Source organism: Corapipo altera, unplaced genomic scaffold (assembly GCF_003945725.1).
Source record: "Corapipo altera isolate COAL_440 unplaced genomic scaffold, ASM394572v1 24, whole genome shotgun sequence".
In the NCBI taxonomy this organism is placed as follows: domain Eukaryota; kingdom Metazoa; phylum Chordata; class Aves; order Passeriformes; family Pipridae; genus Corapipo; species Corapipo altera.
This window is the reverse complement of record NW_020884903.1, coordinates 3,925,325-3,946,661: the sequence shown is the minus strand read 5'-3', so window position 1 is coordinate 3,946,661 and position 21,337 is coordinate 3,925,325. Positions and strand designations below refer to the sequence as shown.

Below are 21,337 nucleotides of genomic sequence, written 5' to 3'. Positions count from 1 at the left end.
CAGTGCTGATACCTCCACTTTACAATTTTGTACTTTCTGTACTGTATACAAGTGCTGACAAAGCTGGTAGAAAGCCACAGTTTTCCAATACTTTGAAAGCATTGTTTTTGCTGAATTAGTAACTGCAGGAAAATGTAAAGATAAGGCATTCCCTAAAAACCTAATTGGTCAGTAGTTTTTTACCTTCTGCATAAATGTCTTCACTCAAAGACTGTCAGTACAAAATTCTTCCTTAGACAAGAAAATAGCATTGCTTTACTAAACCCAGAGTTTTTCTACTTGTGATAGCAACAACATGTTGCCTTTGTTCTTCTGATCTGTATGGCAAAAAAAATAAAAGCCCAGTAACTTGAGATCAGGGCCAAATGGGTGTGATTAATATTGCAATACCAACACATTTCTTACTGGAAAACATAACTTTGCATAAAACACTTTGTAAGAATATTAGAATTGCCATAAATTCACTCTGTTTGAAGAAAAAAAAAAAAGGGGTTTATAAGTTACATTTTTTTTAGCTGCGACTTAAGTTGTGTGCTTTATCATTTTGCATTCTAGCTGATATGGTGGTTTCACCCCCGTTTGATTCTCAGTGGGCACACACATAGTGCTTGTGAAGTGCTGCATGCAGGGAAAATTCCAGAAATCAGCGTCCCGTCATTCAGTTGGAGGAATAGAAACAATCCTAGTTTCATCATGGTAAGTTTTAATTTTTTTTTATTTTTGTCAGATAACTTTCATAAATAAATCAACATGGCAGTCAGCTATATTTTAAAACTGATTCTACCTGTAAAAACGAAAAAATAAAAAAAAAATTGCCTACCCACCCAACCCACTCAGTACACTGCATCCACTTTATAAAGTACATCTGTGGGAGCCACATGTTCTGTGTGGTACAAAGCAATGCTGTTGAAGACCTAATTAGTATATGGGTACAAGCATCTAACATTTTCTTATAAAGAGGGTGCATTGTAAACTACTGACTTGTAAAAATAATCAGTATTGTGCACTGAACAGTAGAAAGACTAGTTTGACGTGGTTGATTTACCAACTGTGAAAACAAGACTGTATCCACCTCAGACTCTTTGCAGGGTGATGATGGTTTTCAGACTTGTGCATTAACCGCTTCACGCAGTGACAGCGTTTGTGACGTGCCCACAATCTGCCTCCTCATTGCCAATTCACATTTTATACAGTGTGTTGGTTATGCTTGTGCAGGCAGTTCCAGTGCTCAGTATATCCTTAGAGGTAAATCAATTAGTTCCCAAGTTCAAAAACAAAACAGAACTCCTAAAAACTTGGAGTAAGAAGCAAAACCTACTATCTGTTTACAGAGTAGTCTGTGACTTGAGGGGGGAATCTTTTATGTATTTTTTTACTGGTGTTGAGTTTAGGCTGCTTAATAGACAGATAACCCCAAACTTCTAAATTCATTTTATGCAACTGTTAATATTTGTTGTTGAAAGTAGTTCTATTTATTCCATATTCCTGAGAGTAGCTGCCTTCAAACTACACACATTCTCTGCACATACCAGACAGTGCATCTTCACTGCAAAACGAGAGGTTGGCTAATTAAAGTTGCATCATCTTCACTACTGTTTTAACTCCTCAGCCTCAGTCCATTGTAAACTTTAATTTGAACTGCAAAGTCAAGCCAAAACCCAATGAAGTTCTTTGTTGTTGAAGTTCACGTTTATAATTTGGATTAGCCAACGTGGTTTTTTGCAGCACGTACTGGGTAGGAGGAGGGTTCTGGAGGAGGAAGGGGCACATTCACAAAACCTAACTTTAGCTTGGAAAGGCTCCTTCCAGGTGGATTTACAGCAGCTAAAGTTAGGCTTCTCTTGAAGGCAAATCAGATGAGGAGCCCAGCTCTCTGTTTACTCTAGATGGGAAGATTGGCCTCTGGGCTCGTGTTGGCCTGGTGAATATTCCAGTTAGTGCCCAGCACCGCAAGGTATGGACTCTTCAGCCCCCTGGAGAAGGCACTGGTACTAGGAAACTGGCCCCAACCCTTGCCACCCAACATAGGATTTAGAAATTGGAGATCTGACAGCCGTGGTGTTTACTCCTGATTTAGAACCCACTGTAACACAGCAAAGTGACAGTCTTCATTTCTTTTCCAGGGCAGCATAACACCAACTGACTTCTCCCTCCAAAAATGCTTCCTTCCATATGAGAGCAGAGTCTTTACTATATACTGTGCAGCAGGTGCTCTGTTTGTGATCCTGATACTAGCTCATGTTCAGCTTCTCACTCCACTGTTTTATTTTGCTCAGCGTTTAATCAGTAAGCATAAAGCAGTATGAAGAGCCAGACATCTGCATTCAGTCACTGAAATACCAAAGCTGAGAACAGTCAAACATCAGACTATATTCATGCCAGCAAATGACCTAATTTGATTGCTAGTCTGAAGGCAGGTTGCATTTATACATACCATAGAAGTCCTATACAGCTGATATGACTACTACAGGATAAATAATTAACTGAAATGAACGTTTCATGCTGTACAAAAATACTGTATTCGACAATCAAATGAGTCCTTTTCCTGCTATAATTTTTGTATCAAATATGTATATTAAAAGTGTAACTGTACATTATGTAAATCCTATAGCCTCATCACTTGTCTGCACTAGTGTCTTACCCTGGTGGAGGCTGAATCCTGCAAACTGGAAACGTTTCTCTGTTTTATTGCTGCATGGCCCTTCTAACGTCATGCTTGTGTTCTAGGGTCAGGCAGAAACTAGATGCATCAGCACTGAGAGATGCTGATTTCCATAACCTTTTTAGGGTGTCATTTGTAAGGGGACTGTGGTTTGGGACAAGAGAGCTTCTGGTTCTTGACACAGTAAATTGTTAGCTGACTGTAAGTTGCAGTTATCGTCTACCAGACAACAAAGGGAAGAAGCTCGTGGATCCAGTTTGCTGATACACACTTAAAACCTGCTTAAAAAAAATTAGGGTGACACCTCAAGCTGCTATTTTCAAAGAGATGTGCTATGATGAGCTTAAAAAAAGAGGGCCCTATTGCATCCCAGAGATCTGTGTGGTGAGGGGCCCTCCTGTTTCTGATCTCCTGCAAGAAGGGAGGTCAAATACAGCTGCAGTAAAATCATCCTATGCCTTGGCCCTCAGTCTACGGACAGGTAGGGATAGAAGTGCATGTTATTTTAGATTCCTGCAGGGTGCCAAGTCCTGTTGACTTTGTTGTAATGTCACACGTTGAACTGCACCAGAGGCCGAGGCCACCAGTTGTGCCACAGGCCCCAGCCTGGGGGTCAGCACGGAGAAGATAAAATCTGAGCTCAGCATCTTCACTGTGGGAGGGAAGGTGGACAAACCTACTGCTGCTCCCCACCTGCCCTGGAAAAAACAGAGGGACTATTTCATACCAGAACCAGTTTTCCTGCTGATGTTCCTGCAGAGGCTGGGAGCTCTAACCTGAACTTCTGTGCTGGAGATAGTTTAGAAAAAAAAGACTACCTTTTGTTATTCGCTCTATTACTTTCTTTGGCATGGGAAAGAAGTGAGAGAATTTTGGGAATTTTGTTTACTATTAGCTTATTCCACCCAGCCTTTCACTTTTTGGGAAATATAACAAAATTGAACATAACACATTTCTGGGAAAAGAAATGGTCATATTATGGTATCTAAAATGGGACTGTTTTATACTTAACTAGAAACAAGTTCTCAACTGGTCTGTAGTCTGAATTTAAAAAGAGGTCTGATTGGGGTTTATAACTAATAATGATACTTAGAGTAAAAAGTTAATAAAACCTAATAATTTTTATGCCAGTGTGGGGGACTGTGTTAGCTCTTAATCTCTCCCTAAATTTAAAATGGAGTGGGGGGAATGGTCCGAAGTGTGGTAAAACACTCTATAAAGTAATGTAGTCTAACATTTCTCTAGGTTTCTGTTATTGCAACTGTAATTTTAGACATTTGTACAGGTTATCTTGGACACAGGAAAAGTATATAGTCACAGACATAAAACACCTATGTATAAAATATAAAGCAGTGTTATAGTTACTAAAAAGGACATGCCTTATTGCTACAGCAATTCTTGCTTTTTATATATTGTACTGTACCACAACTTGTTTTGAGAATGTCATTTGCATAAATTATTCAAGTTTGAGAAATATTCACACATTTTGATTCTACAATATTTAAAATAAAACAATTTTCTAATGTGTCTCTTTATTAAAAGAGAAATAAAAATGTCATCTTGTAATTCTCTTAGGCCAGACACAAGGGTTTATACACCTTTTTTTTTTCTTATCTTCTTTCTTGATATTTACTTGCACAATGAAAGCTGCTGTTGGTACAAAGATTGAAGAGCTCTATATAATGGTGCTTTACACATTCACAATCGGTCTGTGCAATTGTGAAGTTCTATGAATGACCAAAGAATTACCAAACATATTTTCTAAATATAAAGGACAAAAAAAAAAAAAAAAAAAGGAAAACTAAATCCTTGGTTCCCATTAAAACAACACCAGGTTGCAATTTGGACACTTGAATGAATTCCAATGTTTTAAAGCTGAGACTTCAAAAGAGAAAGGCATGTTTGCTGCAACATCCGGTGACTGTAATACCTTACTTGGAAAGGTAAGTGGTTAATTTGCATAATTTATAATTTTTATACTAAAGAGCATTTTTATATAAACCAGAAAAAAACCCCTAAACTCTACAGATAAAGTTCTTACCTCCAGTCACTGCTGAAGGTAAGGTTGACATCAAGCTGTACAGCGCAATCAAAAACATACTTACATCTTAGCTCATTTTACAGGTACAGCCATAATCAAGGCACAAAGATCTTCTACAAGTATTTTTCTTCAATAAAGTTGTACAAAATAATATTACATTTTACAGTCTGTACAATATAATAAACCAGCAATAAAACAAAAAATATATATATAGGGAGAGGACTGTTGTCCAAGAATGATCGGAACTAAAAGGATCATTTGTGGACAGCACAAATAACATAAGTGAGGGTGGTAAATTTTCTGCCTAGATGCAACAGGCTGAAAAGTAGCTGTAATTCAAATGCCTGAGGTGTGCAGAGACACTTAGCTCCAAAACCCCAGAAAAATTGCTTTGTCTTCACTGTTCCTCTCATTATCTACTCTACTTCCTGTGCCAGTAACGGCTTAAAAGAGGAGGTCACTTTATCAGTTGACCTGCAACTCAGAAATGCTAAAAACTGTGACAGAGTAATAAATATTGTGGTGCTGCTACATTGTGTGTCTACTTCCTCAACAGTATTTAATAACCTGATACAAAGTGCATTAATCTTTTTTTCACCCATCAAGTACTCTTCAATGTCATGTTCAAAAGGAAACCCACACAGAGGGATAGGTATGACTTTAGTGTCATCCAGCTGACATACCAGTTTGAACTGAGGTTAACCCGCTGGAAAAAATTTAGCAGGTCACGTTCAGTTTAAAAAAACAAAACCTAAGGGAACAGAGGTAGCCGAGGGGCTTAGTGGAATGACGAAGAAGTGGCATGTCAAAATAAAGCACAAAAATAGTCCCAAAAAGCATGAAGGAAAAATAACCCAAACTTGCTTCAAATCAGCTTTAAGGTTAAATAATTAAAGTAAACAAAGTGAAGAGACTGACATTTCTATAGTATATTCTTCCACCCTGTGTGGGGTAGTATCAAGAGAAAGAGTAAGGAGCAAAGAATTTAAAACCACAGGTTCCACGGTGATCCCCCTCACAAGAGTTCGTACTGGCGGAGATGCATCCTTTGAATGATGTCTCGACAGTCGTTGAACACTCTGCGGATATTTTCTGTGTCCACTGCACATGTAAAGTGTGGGTAGCAATAATGCCGGCCATCTCCACTCGCTGTACTTATCCTCTGCGGAAAAGGTAAGGCAAAAAAAAAAAGAGTCAGGTGCTGTGCCATGAGAAGTTTCATGTCTCAGCAGGTTATAGACTTAGGGAGAACCAAGGACCCTGGGAGATTCTGTATATAGATCACTAAAGTAGGTAAATAAGAAGGAAAGGCTGTGATCTGGTCCAATATGAATGACAAATTTGAAATGAAGATTAAAAAAAAATTACGGAGTTATATACTTACAGGGTCAGTATATCAGTACTTTGTGGGAGCCACTGATGCCATCATCAGTTTCACGAGCTATTACCATTTGCACATCGCTGTGCAGTTACATCTGTGCCGCTGACAGCTGTGCAGTCTGCCATGCAGCTGTTCCAGGAATTATTTTCTCTTCTTTTCTGGTGCCATCATGTGGCAAATTTTTGAACTCTTGTTTTAAATCAGCAACACAAAACTGAAAAGTTGTTAAGCCAGCAGTGGCAGAGAACAGCATCCTGCTGCTTCTGCTTCTTGAAGCTGAAGGCCCCTGAAGTTACCTTCACTTAGAGCACTTATTAATCCATCACTGAGCCCAGAACCTGATGGAATTATTACCAGAGTGGCTGGGTTCCCACAGAGTAATAAAGCATGCACAAATCCAGTTAGCATGAGAGCATGCAGAGTTGCATTTTCTCAAGGCTACTGCACAACTTTTTAGGTTCTAACTTATCCTTCAGCATCGCTTCCCCCATTGGTTATCTTGTTAAAATTCCCCAAGATCTTAAAAAATATTAAAGAAAAAACCCCTTAATTTTGTTCTGTATTCCTATAGGACTGATAAACATAAATCCATTCTAGATCATTATCTTGGAGAATACAGATGGAATGTTATGGAAGCAGAATGTCAGTTCTTAGGATAGTAATTTTATAAAGATTTTCTAAATTCTATTACAAAATTACACTGGCTAAACAACAAAAGACACTGTTTTATCTTACCCTGGCTACATTATATATTTTTAACAAAGTGATTTATTTTACATGTAGGATTGACCTTTTAAATACATGCAGCTACAGATATGCAATACTACAGACGTTTAGAAGACATGATTTACATAATTAGGTCAACAAGAAATTGCAGACTTTTGCAGGTAACTTAGGTAAGATTAGATATTCAACACTGATTACACAGGGGTATTCCATACACTTTCTATGAATTATTTCCTTTTTACTGTGCTCCATTCAATACCTAGTTCAAGGCTTACTCTCATGAAAAATACTAATAAATATTTGCCTGTGTTTATCATGCACTGATGTCTATGGCAATCAAATGCCCACAATGTTCTGGTGACACCTGGTTACATAAACAGCATGCCAAAGGATGTATTTTCAAAATATTAGGAGTTTGTCTATTTTTGTCACCTGACAGCTCTGTAGTTCTCCCGTTTTAAGACAAAGGCAGTATTTGAACCCCTACGCAAAACTCATTTTGAATAGTAGTGTGTTACTTAGCACCAGTTCAGAGGGTGAAAAAACCCAAACCCTGAGACAGCAGTGAAAGAACATTCACCTTCCACGTGGGAGTATTTAATACCAGTATTTAACACCCCTACACTGCAGGGGTCAGGATGGCAGTTTCCAGCGAGGAGCCATATGCACGATTTGAGGAAGCCTGGTCTATGCGTTTGAATAGCAGCTCCTTCACCTCCCAGATTCAGATTTTTTAAAAGCCAGCATGAACTAGAGTGGCCATTCCACTGTTTTAACAGGGGTTGCCTACAAACTGGGGATGTATTCAAACAAAACATCAGCAGCTGGAGAGCCCTGTGTACAAAACACCGAAATGGGGCTAAGGAGTAGCCTCAACAAGGAGTGCACAAGCCCGTTGCCTCCATGAAGAGTCTGGGAGGAGAAATGATGTGCCTCAGCTAAAGGATGGAGAATTTCCTACAAGATACATTTCCAGGACTTGGAGATGTGCTTGCCAGCCCAGCCCTGAAGTGCATGAGCCCTGAGCTGGGCATGTGCCCAGCCAGCCCTCACACGCTGCTCTCCTGACTGAAATCCAATGGTGCCCATCTTTGCTGCCCAAGCCCCCAAGGGCCACGCGCCCCCACACCAACCCTGAAATCAGGAGCTGACGTATTTTGCCTTTCTGATACTCAGACACTACCATGTAGCACTAGTTACTGGAAATGTGGTCAGTTTCAACCCCCTTCTAAAATTAGCCAAATTACATGCTTTAAATTTGCCAGTACCATTGACTACGGCCTGGCAGAGTTTTAGGGGGTGCAGCACCATGGTGGTACTTTTCACACGTATCCATAGCTTATGCAGACCTGCTACCATGCCAAAAATCACAATAAAGCATAATAAACCCAGATTTCTTCGAATCATCAGACCCCTCCCCAGTCTGTACCGAGCTTATTTTCTCTGTTCCTTTTGTAACTCCCTCTGAGACCTCAGTCTTTCTTGCCTGACCCCATGGAACTGGAAGTCACCATTTCTACTTGGCTTTCTCCCCTACTCACTCTCTCCCGTTACCTGGGGCACACACAGCCTGCTCTGCGGGAGGGGTTGATAGCACGACTTTCAGTTCAAACAGTCCAAGAGCATAAAGCAACCAAGCCCAAACCCAGGAGACACACGTTATGGAGGAGATGCTCTCTGCCAAGCCTGCAGCAGTGGCAGGCAAATGGGGGAACCGCTGTTTCAGCCCCACACTGGAGCCCCAGGGACTGCCTGGCAGGTGCTGGTCCCAGCTCATATGAGTCCCCCGCCCCCAGCAACCGTGGTGGTTTTTTATGTGATTGCAATGCCTACATCCCCTCCCCTATCCACTTCATAGGTGGCCTCCTTCTGTAATGCCAGTGAGTCATGGTAGGTAAGGACCTCGCCCTTGATATGTTTTTTTAAATAATGAAAATAGATAAAGGTGGGGAGTTTCACCCTAGTTTCTCCATAATTCAGATCTCTTAGAGCCACCCTGCTTCCAAACTGGATGCTCTCACCTGCTTCACAGTATTTCAGCATTACCACAAGAGAGATTTGGCCTGAAGTGAGGTTTTTTTGGTAACTCTTACGTTAACAGTGTAATCTGACATTTTTCCTCAGAATCCGGAAGGCTAAGGCAGTGAATGGAAATCCCCAAAGTGTGAACACAGTTAATTGCTTCTTTCTTTCTTGGTGCGTCAACAGCTGTAAATCCTAACAATACTTGTAAATACATAATGACTTTAAAATGCTTAATTCTAATGAATCAATTTGTTATCTCAAGCACACACATATAGTTTCTTCTAGTAGGGTACGACGGATGAGCTTTGGTTCTGGTCTCTGTTACTGCTCTGCACTGTGGGAACAACTCACTATGAGTGAAGCCATAAGTGATGCTGGATTAAACCCCCTGATTCTGACAGAAGAGCTGGGCTGTGTTCGTGTGCCTGGTAACTGCTTTTATCTTCAAAATTTAGACAACACCTCTTCAGCTCCAGCTTCAGAAGAAACCTCAATTGCAAGAGTAAATGTGACTAGACAAGGAAACTTTCTTATGATCCCTCAGTAGGGTCATGACACTAGTCATAGGGTGAGGCAAACCTCCTAACTGGCACACCAGAAATCTTAAGAATAAAATCATAAAATCTACTTTTTTTTTTTTCAATCCCTCTTGCCAGCTGACCACTGCCAAAGTCCTTGGAGAAATGCAGGAAAGAAATAAAAAAGCCTGTTTGCTTACACATGGACTGTACATGACCATTCTGAGCACTAGCACTTACTTGCTGTGTGACACTTTCTATGGCAGGTGACTTTATATAAAATAGGCATAAAAATGCGCAAGCACTGAGGAAGGTTCTGCAAGATGGGCAGCTGAAAAGAATTAGGAAATTGCCAGACGTTGTCCTCTCCTTCTAGCTTTCTGCAAAACCCCATCAGTTTTCCCTAAATAAACCATGCCATCTGTCAGTATTTCCTATGATAGAATCACACATAAGATGAAAATTACTCACTAAAAACTCATCCCGGATGAAGAACTTGGCTCTTGTGACTTTGGGGTCTTCTCCTGCATCTGGTGTTGCTGTTCAATTAAAAACAAATGATATCAGAAACATGAAAAGCAAACAAGCATCTACTTTTTGTAACAAAAGGGTTAATAAGGAGGAAGTAGCCCTTCAGTACAGAAATTGAAACATTAAATATCTACAGGAGATTCCCAGTAGGTAATTCTAAAATGGAAGGGTACAGTAAAACCTGACTATGCATGCAACATATTTTAGGAACCTGAAAATTGCCGAGATTGTTGCAACAATGTCATTGGTCATATCACAAAAAGGCTTACTCACATCCACAAGTTTGTTCATATAGATACAAAACAAGTGGGAGTTAGGGTTCAGCTTTTATCAAAAAAAGCAGCTGAGCTGTTCAGTTTCTGCAGCAGAACAGCATCTCCTGAAGAAAGGTTCTGCAAGGCAGGGTTTTGGGTTTAAAAATGGTTAGTCCAAGATTACATTCAGAAAAAATGATAGCATCAAAAGATCTTTTGATATATATGTATTTTATTTCCAGGCCCCTAGTCAGCAGAATACTTTAGATGCACTGTCCATCAATCGGCCTTAGACTAAATTGTTGTTGAGCAGGGAACTCGTTACTCGTTGGTCAGTACTGTTTGTTGGCAGATGAAGTCGTTGCTATCCAGGCCATGCAACAACTATATTTACTTAAGCGTAAAAAACAATATGTTGAAGAGATAACCTATTCATTTCCTGTCAGTGTGATCCCCCCTCATCTAAGACAACAAATCAGATGCTTGTAAACATAATATGGTAAAGGCCAGAATTTATCAGAATACGGAAACGTATCTTTTATCTACAGCACTAGGGGTAAAAATAAGAGCAGCAGCACAATCAACAGCATCTTGGAATTCTGTGCTGCACGCCCATGACGGCTGAAATTAAAGAATAAATGAATAACTATGGGTTAAAAATAGACAGCTGCTTCATATGTGGATGCTTTGGATCACTCTAGATATCCACTGTGAAATCCCTCTCAGAAACACCAAAAGCTACTTTATTCTGTTAACTGGCTTAGTATAAAAAAGTGCTGAAAATTCACTCAAACTCTGTTTACATGATGTATGTTTCAGAGAGGGAAATTTAGGTGATGGAGATAGATTTCTTCCAAAAGTCCTTAGCATTGCAAAACTGGTGCCAGGTAAAGTCAGATTTTAGGACAGTTTATTTATCCTCTGCACCTGAAACTCAGAATCACACTCCTGAAATTCCAGACCTGAACGAAAGCTGAAAATAGCTTATTAGCATCTTCACTTCTATAACCTAGGCTGCTGGTGGTAGTTGGTGTAGAATGAAAGCCTTTTGTGACAGGTGGCTGCAAGCACCACACCAGGGTCATCACTCAGGTCAGGCAGATGCTAGTGGTCAGGAAGTGCAAATTTTACCACATTTGCTGGACACAGACCTAAGACATTTGGGAAGCCCTCTGCATGGTATAAAACTGGCATAATACTAGAGTTTACTTATGCAATATGTTATTGCAGTGCAGGAATCATTATAATTCTTGAAATCACAAGAAACCGAACCCATGTTCATTGCTTCATTGTCACAGCTCTCTTTCTATTTCTATTTGATGTGGTTTTCCTCCATTAAAGTTCCCTTTCTGATCTGCTTCCAGTATTTCAAAGAATTTCAAAGTCAGTATTTCAAGTATTTCAGAGACTGAAATTTACAGTGTTGGAGGATGAAGAATGCCTGCAAAATAAGTCTAATGAATCCCTAACAAAGTTCAGCACCAGGGGATGCCCAGACAGAAGCATCTGGCAGGGGGAGAGATATGCCCAGCAGCTTTGCCTTCCTGGGACTGGTGGTTGCTCCCAAAGAGGGAAAGGCAGGTGTTCTGGAGCCAGACCCCATATTCCTCCCACAGCAGCCAGAATCCCTTCAGACCCTGCCCACGCTAGGGTATGCCTGAGCTACTCTGCTGGCACGCTCCTTGCCTGACCAACAGTTCATGTTAAGGAACAGTGTGTGCTTGTGAATTTGTGTGTGTGAGAGAGACAGACAGATAGAGAGAGGAACTGTGGGCTGGGCCATGCCAGCAGGTCCAATCCCAGCATGGGGAGAAACCTTACCATCCTCAGGTACAGTATAATGCGCGTATTCAGGAAAGTAATCTTCAATTTTTGATTTCCCTGCCAAGACTTTTTCAGCCAGCATGTCCTGTTTATTCAAGAATAAAATGATAGAAATGGTCCGTAACCACCTGCCAAGAAAAAAACAAATGCTTGTGTTATCTCTGATGAGATAACATATGTTAAACGAGGAAAACATATCATGTCACAGAAAATTTACTGGCTATCCCTGTGTGGACAGAGTGTGAAGTAGCGTGGAACATGCTTCAACAGAAAAAAAAAAAGATGATCTAAATGATAGTTTCGATCGGGTTGCACCTGTGCTGGTGACTACATTTCTAGGATCAGTAAATACATTTATAAAAACTGCAGTGGACATTGCTGAAGGGAGCAGTTTTCAAATTTTTTTTTCTAAATCATCCTTTAGATATAAAGTTGGGAAAATGATAACAGTTTCTAAAAGCACTACAGTCCACAAACAGACATTACCGTGGTAAACCAAACCATTGTTTGGTTTTGATGAAGCAAAAAAAAAAAAAGACTGGAAAGCTGCCTTCCCCTATACTGCTCTGTCTTAACTATTGTTCATCAACACAGTTATTCCATCTTTTAGGGTGGCCTGTATGACACCAGAATAAAAAGAAAATAATCTCTCTTTTCTTCCCCAATTAATCCATCACTGTAACGACGTGCCTTTGGGACTTGCAGTTAACATTCTTCCTCATTCCATCTTCAATCACTTCTCAGTGCAGAGCATCCTCACAGGTATGTGCTGAAAACTTCATCACCTTATTCTGTGTACTGTTTTTACTTATTCCCTATCAGGAACCTGTTTGGATTGCTATTTGGTTAGGTATCTATGATTTACATGCACTGTGACAGAATGGCAACTTAATGGCAGTTACAGTTAGATTAGACCTGAAATACCATCCCACAAGGCAGAAATACCATGTGCTCTCAGAGAAGAGCCTTATGAGAGTAGCTGCCCACACGGGGATCGAGTGCAGCAGCAGCCCAGGAGGGAATTGAATGCAACAACAACAGTTCCCGCCGCTGTGTTTGAGGAGGAGACCAAATGTTATTCTGAGGATCTCTCAGTCTCGGCCAAGCAGCACAGTGACACCAGGGAGGGGTCTCTCCTGCTTCCCTTGTAGCAGCCAGTCTGGAGGGCTTGCCTTTTCCAAGCTGTCCCCACGCACTGCACCATTTTGGCAGGAGTGGTGAAACATCACGTGCACCATCGCTGTGCCATGGCCCCTGCCAGGGAAGGGTGTGCACCATGGGGGCACACTGCGACCTGGCCCAACCGGGATAGTTTCTGAATAAACAATCTGAGCATATAGTAGGGGGAGTCCTGTTTTGCAAGGAGTTTTGAACTGTAGTTAAATTGGGGAGGGGGGGTGCGAAATGAGGTTTGCTTTACCTGTTATTCCAGATACTTTTGAAAAGGTCCAGGGATTCCCGTAGTCTATTTGTGTTATTGTCTTCCCTTATTACCATGTTGTAGCTGCTGCAAGCCACAACGAAGATGATAGCTGTGACATCTGTGCAGAGCACACAAAAGAAAGAAAGAAAAAAAGGAGAGAGAAGAGAACATCTCTGTTATCCCAGCAAATACTCCTCAGGGTAACACTGCCATTATTCCCCAGTCTGCCAAAAATACCAGAAGAAAATATCTGTAACACTGGACTCCTGTACTAGTGAGATACTATGTGTGAATATGAATAATAAGTTGTTCACACCTCAGAGAGTAAGTCCAAAATAAAAACATGGAATATTTTTACTTACCATTAAAGCATTGGATCCATTTTCTTCTCTCATCTCTCTGGCCACCTACATCAAACATGCTGTTAAAAAGCCATAGGATGTTATATCATTTATGTGCACTAGGAAAACCACACAAAGCACGCAGGATAAGGGCTTAGCTAAAAATCTGACAGCCCCAAGGACAGAGGCAGTAAAATATTGCCTGAAGAGGAGAGAGATCTGCTGATGCTGTGCTGCATGTTAGAGACAGCTGCACAGCTCCACCTGTCCTGCTCTGCCAGGAAAAGACTACTGAACCCATAAAATGATAAATATACTCTTCAAGGGCACAGAAGTGCATAGGGCATGTAAGACTGGACCCACATACTGTAAACAAGGACAGGTTTCAGGGTATTTTGAAGGGTGATGGGGAGAGTGCATCTCTGTAAGGAGGAGGACATGGGAGCAGCTCTGCCCTATCAGAGCTGCCACCTTTCTGGGCAAGAACTGGTGAATGAAGGCAGCCTGAGGGTGGATGTTTTACAGAGATACAGCGTAAAACTTCAACAAACACAGAGCTAGTAGCCCTCTGGAAGAAGGGAGAATTCTCACTGAGCTCTTATACCAAAAGGTATGAGTTTACAATGCTATACCAATGAACCACTTTGTAAAAGCAGCCACACGCAAGCTGACAATAAAATATTTCTAACACACATAACTAATATCAGCTCTTTTTGCAAAGTATGAGGCAATTTTACCAGGACCTATGGAAAGAGAGCTAAAAAACCAAACCAACCAAATAAAAAACATCCATTCCCACCATAAGCCTACTATACCAAGAATACATGAGCATAGACATCTGAACGAAGTTGGTAAAAATTAGTATGATATTCATAAATTATTATTAATAGACTTACTGGAAATTTACTTTATCTACTTGAAATCTTGTTTCAAAAATCCCTGATGTCAACACTCTGCATCTTAATAGGTCCTGGAAATGAGAACACAGAAGGTGATTAGTAAGGCTTTTTTCTAACCTAATTTTGCTTTTAAAAGCTTGGAATACTATTTTCCATGAAAAGTCTTAACCGTTTCATTTAATTAAGGTTCAATCAAACTTTTTGGTAAATCTACATTTGTCCATAATGACACAGTGGATAAACACAAACCATGATTCATTGCATTCAGTTTTTGCACACTCAGAAAGAAGGAGACTCGATATATGTTCTCCTTACTGCCCATTGAAACCTGTTCTTGATGGTCATACAACTTAATATGAGATGCAGATAATGAATTCTGAAGTTACATAGAACTAAGAAAAATTTTATTCATGTTGTAAAGTCAAGCATTCAAATGTTAGAAAACTCCAGATTTACAGTTGCCCAGGCAACCTTAACTCTGCCCTCTTTTGTATTGAATGAGACAAGAATCCTATCGAAATAATAACTTGTGACTGAGTAATTAAAGCTCTATTACAGAGCACAAGGGAACAGAATTTAGGTTGTACAGAAATGTGGCATTTCTTTCTTATTTTTCAAACTAGCAATACTTTACAACTTAACTAATTTTCTTTTAATAATTAAAAGATAGTAATTTCCTCGATTCTCAAAGGAAGTGGGCAAAAGCAATTTATGATGCATACCTCAGGCAACTAGCTCTCCATGTGCCACTGTCACCACCAGCAGCACTTTTAACCTTGACTATCCAGTGCTGCCACTTGGGGAGTCAGTGTAAAACAAAATCAGAGGCCGGAAAAAGTTGCCAGTTGCCTGATGGGGATGAACCCCCCAGAGCAGCCACGGCTGCCTGCTCTCAGAACACTCTCCTTGCTGGGGAAAGGGAAGGGCTGCTTGGTCCAGCTTAGCTCTCCTTGCCATGCAGCAGCTGTGAAAGTGCAGATGGAAGGAGGCAGCCAGTGGTGCAGAGTACTAGCACAGCTTGCCTTTTTCCCCTATCCATCTACTGCTTGAAGTACTCTGGTATCTGGCAAATCTTGGCTGCTTTGGCAGCCACATGGACTCAGCTGAAGGCCACTTAATTAATTCTTTTAGTTATTTTATATGTTACTGTCATTTTCTGTCACTTGCTGACATCTATTTGTTCTTGGACTCAGTTGTTATTTTGGATGGTGCAAAAAAAGTTACAGAAAGCAAGAGGAAAGAGGAAATTAGGGATTTTTACCAGTTAATTCAGCAAGACAACTGATACAGCATAATGGGATGAAAATAAAAGCAAAAGAGAATCCCCCCTTTAGAGCAAAAATGTTCCGCCTGCCAAATAACAATGGCCTCTTCTGATCTTCGGAGACACAGGGCATTTCTTCCCAAAGGAAATTATTTGGAAGAATTTCTAGATGATGAATGACTGCTTCAGGTAGAGAAAGGCCTCCCAGGAAGAAACAGGGCAACACTAATATAAATCATGAAAGCCAAAATTAGGCTTTGCTTCACTGACTTCTCTCTCCAGCTGAGTGATATCGATGCGAAAACCATGAGGTTCTAGATGGAGTAAATCCCAGTGCTACTGCTTTGCTCTGAAAATGTCTTGAGGGCTTTAATAATTGATCCTGTATTGGGTTGACAGTACAAGTTTCACCTTATAATACAACACGTGTTACTTTTTACTGACTTCTGTTTCAGAATACAGTCAGAGTAATTGTACATGCTTGTGGTGATAGACCTAAACCAGGTCTGAAGGAACAGGCTCTGCTCCACGTACTTCCTCAGGTGATCTCTGTCAAGTCGCTTCACTTCTCTGAATTTCGGTCCCTGATTGCACAGTGAGATTTGGCAGTTGTGTTTTTTTTAAGGGTATCCATATGTTATACACCTTGCATGGTTAGACCAAATTATCCAGTGCAGGGATTCTCTTCTGCCACCTGTATTTGCAGTTTATGACGTGGCCCACAATCTTGGCTGAGACTGCTAGATGACAGTGGGATAGCAGCACTGAAAAATAAAGGAACATTTGCCGAAGAGACATCCTGCCCAAGGAAATTACACAGCCAGAGCTCAGGGAAAGCAGCCGAAGACGTGCAACACAGTGAAACCCTTTCTTACTTCAAGGCTGCACCACTTCAGCCTTAACATGAATGTGTTTGTCATTAGAGCACTCTTATCAAGATGTATCATGGCATCTGGGAAAAAACATGTCTTGTCCTGCAAATAAGGCTTAAATAGAAACTATGCTGCCCATAGGAGATGGGCACAGGCAGGAAAGAAGAAATCTGCATGCCTGCAAAGAAGTCCACAAAGTTTGCTGCTGCCACTGGTGCTCTCCCCTGAATTTGAACACTAGATCCACTGCAAGCTTTTGCCTCTGAAGGACCCTTCTGACGGACATGCGAAGTCTCCCCCTGGGATCACCTCCACCATTGAAATAAAGCATTGCTGTGTAGCAAAGGCTTGTGAAGGAAACAGTAGGCTTTTACATTTATGCTTTCTGTTCTCTCTTCCATTCAATTTGTTTGCAGGACATAGAATGGGAAGCAAGAAGAAATAACAGATGTATTACAGGAATCACCGACCTACATATAACAACAGTAAAAGACAGGCTTGCACCACCAAAAAGCCTCTTCTTCTTTAATATCCATTACTTAAACTGCTAGACCATATTTTGATATTCTGCCGTATGGCCTATTTCAGCTGCAGCTGGGACTAAAATAAATTACACAGAGCACCCAGATGAATGAGAGTCTTGGTTCAGACCCTATCCCATTAGTTATACTAACCTGATCTGTGGGCGTGTAGTCATCCATGCTGACGCTGTCAATTCTTTCTAAAAAGCTAGAAGAAAAATAAACATGCACTTAGATATGTAAAATACTGTCTAGTAGAAGACTTTTCACTACCTTTTCTAGTTTAGACTCCCACTGTGAAGTAAAACACAACATGAATGGTAAAGTCACGAGCCTTCATGTTTTCCTGTATATTCCTTTAGGCTACATTTTTTAAGCCAAATAAACATTTTACCCAGGCTTTGTTTCAATACAACACTTTTACACTTACCATTATGCAGTACCCACAAGCGGGTCCAAAATGCAGTTAAAATGTTATAATTTTGTGAGGTCCACTAAAAAATACTACAACTAACCATATGCCATAACATCATACAGTTGTTAAAAGAGATTCTGGGGTTTAAAATAGAAAATGCAGTGAAGGGGTGCTTTTATTTAGCATAATGCTAATCAAGTATAATGTTATGTTAATTATGGTCTCAGTAACATTAGCAGAAATGCTTGTTAGCATACACAAATAGGTTTGGACTGATGTGATGCCCTCCAAGCAACAACTAAAGCACAAAGTGGAGAGCAAAACTGATAGAAAGTGGATGCTAATGAGTCTGATTCTTTATGTCACAAAAACTCAGTGAGATGCATAAAGTGGAAGAAAAACTTACAACTGCCAGGAAAGGCAAGAGAAAAGAGAACCAGAGCAAAAGGGGGGAACTACATTCTATAATTAATTAAAAGATTTTTTTAAGCTTTATTTACTTTCCTAACACATGTTAGAATGGCAGCATTTAAGGACATAAACCCATGATTTTGTATTTATTGCTAAAATAGGCAGGTTCTACTCTCTCACTTCCACCCATTTCTTAGATCTCATACGAGCCTAGCTGGCTCATTTTCCCCAGACTTAGAAGCTTTCTTGAATATCTGCACTGTTATTTGGTATTTGGCAGTGAATATCCCACCAGCTGATACATCCAACTACAATACTATCAAGATTTCTTTATCAAAAGGCAGGTTTTCCTCAACTTTACTTGAGTGTACATGCGGAACATGTCACACTTAATTGTGGTGGGAAAGAAAAAAAAACCCAGTGAACTCTTGACTCAAAATGTGACTCACTGTTAACACAGGGGTCACATACACTGCCCAGTTGAAAAAATACCCCCCTAAAAGCCTGTTTGTAATTCTCATAGCACTTTCTCACGGATATGAACTGAAAGTAAAAGAAAATGCGCTGCATATATATTTACTTATACTATTTGTCCTTTTCAAGCCTCCACTGGTACAGACAGGAAACAAAATGCAGCATCTACAGCTAGAATATCCAGCTTTTCTTTCTGGATGATCAAGGTGTGATGGTTAAGCATAGTGTTTAAAAAAAATAAATCTCTCTTTAATGCAACACAATGGATGCGTCAGAACAACACTATATGGAAGGAACTCTAAAGAAAAAGCATCTTTTCACAAAACCTCCTCCCTTGCTAAAAGCCCCATAAACTTATTATAAGGATATAAAAGTACATCTTTATAGTCATCTACAGTCACCATGGGAAAAAAGTTGCATTCAGAGTGAACCTTTTGGTCAGATGATTTTCATCACCTTGAGAATACTGATCAAACACAGTTTAACTTCAAGTTATCCCCACAGTCAATGCAGACACCAGAGCAGAGCAATGCATTTTTAACTGGTACACCTATCATTAACAGAACTCTCATCTCATGCTTGCAGCACAGGACATGAAAAAAAGAAGGCAAAAAGCCCAAAGAAAAATGCCTTCAAGTTGAAACTTCCTAAACACAGAGTAATTTTCCTTAGCATATTTGTACTTCTAAGTCCATTTCAAAGTACTGACTATGCCTGACACAGGGATCTAGTTAAGAGTGTGGACTGTGTTTGTACACAAATACAACTCCATCACAAACCCTGCAAAGCAGCATAAATTGGTGTTTTTCTTGCAGAAGCAGAGGTAGAGGTATAAATCAGAGACAATACATCTCGTCTCCACAATACCAGGACCATGTTGGCAGAATTTATCCAAAATGACTAAACATGATATTTAGTGCTAACTCACACCCCTCTCACCTATACAACAGGTACTTAAGGAAGGTTATTGCTTTTTAGCACTTGCATGTTCCAAACAGGCAAATTATGGTAAGGAACAGAGGAGTGAGAAGTAATGCAGAGTTACATTACAGACAATCCACGGCAGGTTTGGGAAAGATGTAAGTTTCCTAATTAGATGTCCTACCTATCAGCTAAAGTTGTCTTTCACTTAGAAATCATCAATTTCCTCACAGTAAAAGGACCAGTTTCAAATACCATAAACTGCCACACTGTAGGTAAGAGAGAGCCGGCTCTGACAAAAGTCATGTGCTTAAAAAAATGTCATTTGGCGTAGCAGCTGTAACATTTTATACTTATAAGGTTGCTGTCTACATGTAATCTATATTAAAATAAATCCAATTACTTACAAGGTTTTACCTGGCAACCGTATCAAGCGGAATGATATCACTAGCATCCAATAAATCAACATGCAGCTACTACTAGGATTTGGATAAATTTTGTAGCTTTACAGAAAACTAACCTTTTCAGTGTGCGAGGGACAGGCTTCCTAAGATTTGTTCTGCAACTACATTAAGCGTGCTCTGAGATTTCTAACGCTGAAAAAAAGACAGCTAAACTCTTACCTTTTCAAAAGAAACTCAGTTCTTGAATATCCTTCATATAAACTCCTTACTTGGCTAATTAGCACAGCATCAAAATGTAGTTCTGACAGGCAAATGTACATGGTAGGTACAAGTAATGGATTCCAAATGAGATAAGGAGTTAGTACTGCCTCATTTCTAAATACACTAACTTCATTCTCATTACGGTATTAAAATGGGAAAACTGGAATCACTTTCCTAAATTGCTTTCCAAAGAATGTTAATTTCTACTAATCCTAAATGTTTTGAATAATTATGTTCTGGTAAACTATAGAGTCCTTTATACATATATATATATTTATACATCAGCAAATTTTGAATTTATATGACTAAAATTTTCATTCAAAGAGCTTAAAGCACAAAGATATCTCCCAATTGTGGCAATGCTCATGTCTCCACTCAAGGAATCAGTGTGAGGTAAACACAATCGCAGAAGAATGAACAAAAATGGACACCAAGTATCACTTATTGTCTCTTTTCAGATCCTTTTTTTTCTTTTCAGCTCAGTGATATAATTATTTTCACAGAATTATGCCTTTTACAATCCTGACAGGTCTTCTATTTATGCAGCTTCTATAGAAACCCATACTCAGGATACATGATAATTCTGCAGTGACTGTTTTGCATCCATGTGCAATAAACTTCAAACTCATGCATTCAACTCAATGGTGAATAAATCCATAGCGTATTATACAATATTTATATTTATATATTTATATTTCTACATCACAATTGTGGTTTTACTTTTAAATAATTCAGTTTGATAATTAGTGTAACATTTAGATTACAGTAGAGTGTTTTATGTTTCCTTACATGGAACGGCAGAAACTACCTTTTTTAAAAAATAAATTAGGCAAGGTACTGGAAGGAAGGTCTCCACCGTTCTGTTTGGAAATGCAGTGGCTTGGTTTGCCAACAAATTAAATGGACCAATAAAGTTTAAAAAATCATGAGCTACTGACATTATTATATCTATTATTAAGCTGATCTGTAGTTTTATAAATATCTTCAGTGAGTTTCCTAGGAAACTCAGCTGACACTTACTTTGACAAGCAATCTCTAAATTTTACATTATGCAAGCTGTGAACACAAAAGTACAGGTTTTAGATGTGCCTGCCAGTGCATGAGGGAACTATCAATAAGTATTATTCTCTTTAAAAACCATGGCAATTTGAGCAGCAGTAGCAGCTATA

General features: G+C 39.7%; 2 protein-coding genes across 8 annotated transcripts in view; one reads left to right on the top strand and one right to left on the bottom strand.

Annotated features, from left to right (window-relative positions):
* MPPE1 (metallophosphoesterase 1) overlaps positions 1-3,465 on the top strand; it is a 32,728-nt gene extending 29,263 nt beyond the window's left edge. For all 3 annotated transcript variants that reach the window (XM_027651002.1, XM_027651005.1, XM_027651003.1), the window contains 2 exons: positions 556-696; positions 2,124-3,465. In XM_027651002.1, the coding sequence (XP_027506803.1) occupies positions 556-696; positions 2,124-2,306 (324 nt within the window). In that variant the 3' untranslated portion in view covers positions 2,307-3,465. The remainder of the gene's footprint in view (positions 1-555; positions 697-2,123) is intronic.
* A 697-nt stretch (positions 3,466-4,162) lies between these two features.
* The window catches only part of GNAL (G protein subunit alpha L), a 188,678-nt gene continuing 171,503 nt past the window's right edge, over positions 4,163-21,337 (bottom strand). For all 5 annotated transcript variants that reach the window (XM_027650997.1, XM_027650999.1, XM_027650998.1 and 2 more), the window contains 7 exons: positions 17,436-17,490; positions 14,623-14,696; positions 13,748-13,806; positions 13,383-13,503; positions 11,960-12,090; positions 9,825-9,892; positions 4,163-5,865 (listed from right to left, as the gene is read on the bottom strand). In XM_027650997.1, coding sequence (XP_027506798.1) covers positions 5,719-5,865; positions 9,825-9,892; positions 11,960-12,090; positions 13,383-13,503; positions 13,748-13,806; positions 14,623-14,696; positions 17,436-17,490 — 655 coding nt within the window. In that variant the 3' untranslated portion in view covers positions 4,163-5,718. The remainder of the gene's footprint in view (positions 5,866-9,824; positions 9,893-11,959; positions 12,091-13,382; positions 13,504-13,747; positions 13,807-14,622; positions 14,697-17,435; positions 17,491-21,337) is intronic.